The sequence below is a fragment of the Pinus tabuliformis genome, chromosome 8, assembly GCF_031772625.1.
Source record: "Pinus tabuliformis cultivar Carrire ecotype Pingquan chromosome 8, CPIR1, whole genome shotgun sequence".
NCBI lineage: Eukaryota > Viridiplantae > Streptophyta > Pinopsida > Pinales > Pinaceae > Pinus > Pinus tabuliformis.
This window is the reverse complement of record NC_142294.1, coordinates 1,872,618,726-1,872,623,907: the sequence shown is the minus strand read 5'-3', so window position 1 is coordinate 1,872,623,907 and position 5,182 is coordinate 1,872,618,726. Positions and strand designations below refer to the sequence as shown.

At 36.7% G+C, this 5,182-nt stretch overlaps 1 protein-coding gene across 1 annotated transcript; it reads left to right on the top strand.

Annotated features, from left to right (window-relative positions):
* The first annotated feature begins 746 nt into the window (after positions 1–746).
* Positions 747–4,456, top strand: LOC149243828 (lipase-like PAD4). Its single transcript, XM_089374638.1, has 4 exons — positions 747–984; positions 1,919–2,243; positions 2,392–3,123; positions 3,678–4,456. The coding sequence occupies exons 1-4, from the start codon at positions 959–961 to the stop codon at positions 4,446–4,448; spliced, it is 1,854 nt and encodes a 617-aa protein (XP_089230764.1). The 5' UTR covers positions 747–958; the 3' UTR covers positions 4,449–4,456.
* The last annotated feature ends 726 nt before the right edge of the window (positions 4,457–5,182 follow it).

Sequence of the window (5,182 nt, the reverse complement as noted above, 5' to 3'; positions counted from 1 at the left end):
GGATTTTATCTAATAGTGAACAAAATTTCCATAACTTCCAAGCAATTCCTCCATATAATTATTAAAGATATAACAACTAATATAAATAAAATACCCACTGTTTATTTAAAAAAATGCTAAATTAATAACTATTTCTATACTGTATAAATAATAAATAAAAAGAGTCTCCTCTGTACTATTAAATGTATACCATCTTATCAAATTTAATGGAAAAAAACCACTGACTTTTCTAACGGGGGAAGAAGTTAAAAGAGTCTCCTATGTACTATTAAATGTATACCATCTTATCAAATTTAATGAAAAAAAACCACTGACTTTTCTAACGCGGGAAGAAGTTTCCAGTCTCTTTTATAATGGGGAATTTTCAATAAAATATAATATAATATTATATATCTTTTATACTTATAATAAATGAATATTTTTATTTAAAATAAAAAATAAATAAATCTGACAACCTTTTATATTTTCAATGACGTTATAAATAAAACGTCATTTAGCGAAGTAACGAAGAAACTTATCACTTTAATTTAATGAAGGATATCTATCCTACTCCCAGGAAATATATTTTCTTAATCACTAGATCTATTTCAAAATATTATCTGAATACATACTTTAAAAAGTTAAGTATAATATCATATAACTCCAACCCTGTCAAAATGAGATACTCATCGCGCATTATCGGAACGTGGGGTCCTACCAAAAATTCCTTGAAACCATTGGCTATACTTCCCTCTTTTCACATTGGCTGACGGCTCTGCCCATCTGAACGATGACTGTATTGACAGTGACAAGTACGATTTTCTACATTCCACACCTGGTCAAGGTCTGAGTCTTCTCCGCGTTTTTCCTGGGTAGGTTGCTTCTGGACTTCTTCCCCTCTGAAACAACCTGCATACATTTCAGTGCTTAAATCCATAGCCAATGTGAAGCAAAACAAAGCAAGCAGCAGTAACAGACCATGGCAGAAGAATCATCAACGCCACTGTAAGGATAAGCTTGGCATCTTTCTTTTTTCCTGAAATTTTTATGATATAGTTGTTTTCTTTACATTTTGATAAAGACATTTTTGTGTTCATGTTTGAAGGGATAGTCAGGCAAAGCATTAAGCATTAGCCTTTAGCAGGGATTTTTGAGGAGATGAAGATTGGATGTTTTAAGGAAGTTTAGGGTGTCTGTGGGGGGAATATGGACTTCTGCGGTGGGTAAAATTTTAGTATTTTTTGAGACTGGTCTTTTTCCTTGGGGATGGCTCTTCCTTGCATTCCAGACTCTGGGTCTGTGATGATAGCTTCTCACCATTCATTTCCCCGCTAATGCTCAGGAGTATTTTCTGCCTATGACAGCCGTGGGTTCTGGTCTTCCTTAGGTGGAGGCAGAGGAGGCCAGGGGTGGTTTTAGTAATGGGAGTTTGATTTAGTCCAGTAAAGGCAGAACCAATAATTTGGTCTTTAAACTGTTCTTCCTGAGGTCCAGGCAGAGGAGGCCAGGGGTGGTTTTAGTAATGGGAGTTTGATTTAGTCCAGTAAAGGCAGATCCAATGATTTGGTCTTTGATGTGCAGTTTTTAGCAAGCTAAGTGGTTTTAGGGTGCTAGATACCTCAATTATTCCATTTAGAAACTCTGTGTCTGTATGTGTAATCTTCTGCAGTGTTTTTGCATTCTTGCTCTTCTTATCTTCGTCTCAGGTAATGAATGTATTGTTGTATATTTGGGCATCTCCTTCATTATCTCCCGATCTACAAAAATGTGTAAAACTGGCATATAATGCACACAGTTCTGATTTGAGAGGCTTTCAGACCTGATTTGTCCGTTGTCCATATCCCCTGACTCAGAACTTTTCAAATTTTTTGCACTCAATTCTAGAGGGATCCATACTCGCTTGCCCAGACTATACTAATTTACGGATGTGTTCTTGCAGGTTCACTGTGGGTCACGAGATTGCAGCTTTTCTTGCTTCATGCGAAATACTGTCGAAGGCTTGGGAAGAGTCACAACTTGCAAATGATTCAGAGAGTTTAAGTGTGAAGGAGCATGAAGGCTTTGTATATGTTGCCTTCCCTTCCTTTCATAAAATAGAAAGTTTCACCGTCAAAGGGAACAAATATGGAGAGGGCAATATACAAACTAACAACAAGGTATTCTCGGATTCCCTCAAGGGTAATGATGACAAACCTGCACTGGTCCATCAAGGGGCTCTTAAACTGTTCCTGGATATTATGGAGAAAACAGATTTGCAAGCACAGGTAAATTGATTTTTCTAGATACAACTGTCTGGACAAAGTGCTCATAATTTAACAAAAAGAGAGTTTACTTGTTCACTTATCATAGATGAAATTATAGAAATTCAAAGAGAAAAGTAACATTGTATTGATGTATTCCGTGATCTATCAGCTGCAGATTTATATGGACTCCAAACAAAGGAAACTCAAGCCCATTATATTTGTGGGTCATTCCTTAGGAGGGGCAATTGCAATCTTGGCCACACTATGGGTACTGGAAAAGAGGCTAAGGCAAAGCTCTCCGTTTTGTATCACTTTTGGCTGCCCTTTAGTGGGAAATGAAGGACTTGTTCAAGCAGTTGGTCGTGAGAATTGGGGAGGCAATTTTTTGCATGTGATTTCCCAGCATGATATTGTTCCTCGGATGCTCCTTGCACCGGTTGAATCCATTGCTGAGCCTTTGACTGCTATCTTGCCGTATTGGCATGGCAAAGTCGTTGATTCTTCTATTCAAGATGCTTGTAGGACTCTTCTTGAAAATGTCCTGCAGTATACTGCTACAGTGGCATACCATGGAGTTGACTCAAAGGGATCAGATGGGGTTATAAAGAGAAGCCCATACAAACCTTTTGGTACTTACATGTTTTGCTCAAACCATGGCGCAGCTTGCATTGAGAATTGTGAGACCATTTTGATGATGCTTTATTTGACAATGAAGAGCCATGAAAAGTCATATGATAATATTGTACAGGACTGGTTTTCAGCGCATATAGGATATGGTTCTGTTTTGAAACATGTCATAGAAAACTCCATAAGTGGTAAAAGATTTGCCAATTCTGATTCCGAATCCTCTTACAAGATAGGAATCTTGGTGCAATTGGAAGCTATCGGTTTTGAATCTCAGGTAATTCTCAATTCCTTTCTGGATTAACATTCAAAAGAGCAAGAAATGTAATGTATTTTTTATATCAGTAAATATTTCTAAAATGTAAGAGAAAGATGGAAGTATAGTTTGGGTGGGTCTAATTATTAAGAACATATGTGTTTTTTCTTTTTTGGTAAGAAGTCATATATTCAAATTTAAAGGGAGTGGAGTATGTACAATTCCATTAACTTTAGCAGCCAAATCACTACAACGAGATCTCCCCACCTCACTGCAAGGTCGGCCTAAACATGCACAGAAAGGGATCTCTTCCGCCATGGATGTAGAGCACCTCCCTACTTGAGATGGAACAACATTGCAGTCTAATTAATTACCTGTCTTTACTGTGAATACTGTGCTTCCAATGCTGGCCTTTTGAGTTTTCTGCATGCTAGTTTTTTATTGTGTAAGATCTGATATAAGATTTTTACTGTAGCGTTGTATTTATCTGCTCTCCTACTCTTTTGAAATTTATTTTCAGGCACACTAATTGATCTTTGAAATGTTGTTGAATTGGTGATGATAACTTCATGCAGAAAGATCATGCACAGCTTGCCCTACAGAAAGCTGGAGAAACTGAAACCAAGTATAACACAAATGTTGATAGGCTAGCTTTTGAGTTAAGCCTAAAACAAAGAACTATGGCAGAGCTTGAATGGTATAAAGAGAGTTGTGAGAAGGAGGGTGGCGTCGGATATTATGATACCTTTAAGCGCCAAGACAGGATGGATATCTATGCTGATGGCAATAGGATGAAGCTCACTAGGTTTTGGGATGACATTATTGAAAAATGGGAAGGTCATGAGTTGCCAAGTGATTTCGAGTCCCAAAATAAGTGGATAAATGCTGGCAATACATATAGAAAACTGGTAGAGCCTCTGGATATTGGATCTTATTATCGCACAAACAGCAATGGCAACTATCTTTCAGATGGAAGACACAATCGCCATAAAGTTCTTCAGAAATGGATGGAAGCGAAGGAAAAAGCTCGCGGTTCAAGAGGTCAACGACCCCGCACAAAGCGTGCATCCCTCACCCCGGACTCGTGCCTTTGGGCACATGTAGAAGAGGCTCGGAAAAACCTGGAAAATCTAAAACAAGGCCAACACGAAAGCCTACCAAAGCTTGAAAAGTTTGAAGAGTATGTAACAAAGATGGAAAAGAATCTCAGCATTTCTCGAGATGTTTTCTTTGAAGGAAGCAGCTTCATGATGTGGTGGAAAGAATGGAAAGCGTATAAGAAAAATCAATCCCCTGATTGGAGCTCTTCTTTATGCCAGATAATGGAAAAATTGCAGGTTATTTGAATCAAAAAGCTGTTTGGAACATGATCTTCTCATGAATGGAGCTCTTCTTTATGGCAGATAATGGGAATGTTGCAGGTTATCTGAATGAAAAGGCTGTTTACAACATGATCTTCCAGTTAGGTTATATGCATTTTCTGTTTCTATCTCCAAGGAAAAGACCTTTTCCAATTAGGTTGCTTCTTTTGTTAAAAGAGGAGCTGTTCCCAAAAGGTGTTTTTTTTTTTTTTATCACTGTAATATTTTGACTGCAATGTGTATTTTGCCTCTATTTTTCCAAGAAGAATTGAACTTTTTTCCTGCAATCTTAATGTTTGATAAATGTGCCTCATGTTTGAGTAAACCGATTCTTGCCATTCGATAGGCTTATATGTATAGAAATGTTGAGAAATATGATAGTTGAACGTTCATTATTGTGCGTCAATAAATTATTGATGGATAATTTAATAGTTATTGAATTAAGGTTTTTGTGATTCATATTCATTTTTTTAGATTTGTTCACTCGTTTCAAACCAATCAGACAAAATGAAAATTAGATCATGGTAACTAGCTAAATAGAGAGATCGATAATTCAAATGACTAGAAAATGGCTATTTTTGACAAAAAACAACTACATTTGACTGAGCTCGAATAACAAAATTAAATAGAGAGACTAATAATTGAAATGACTAGAAAATGACTATTTTTGACTTAAAAAACAACTACATTTGACTGAGCTAGACCTAAGACAAAAATTA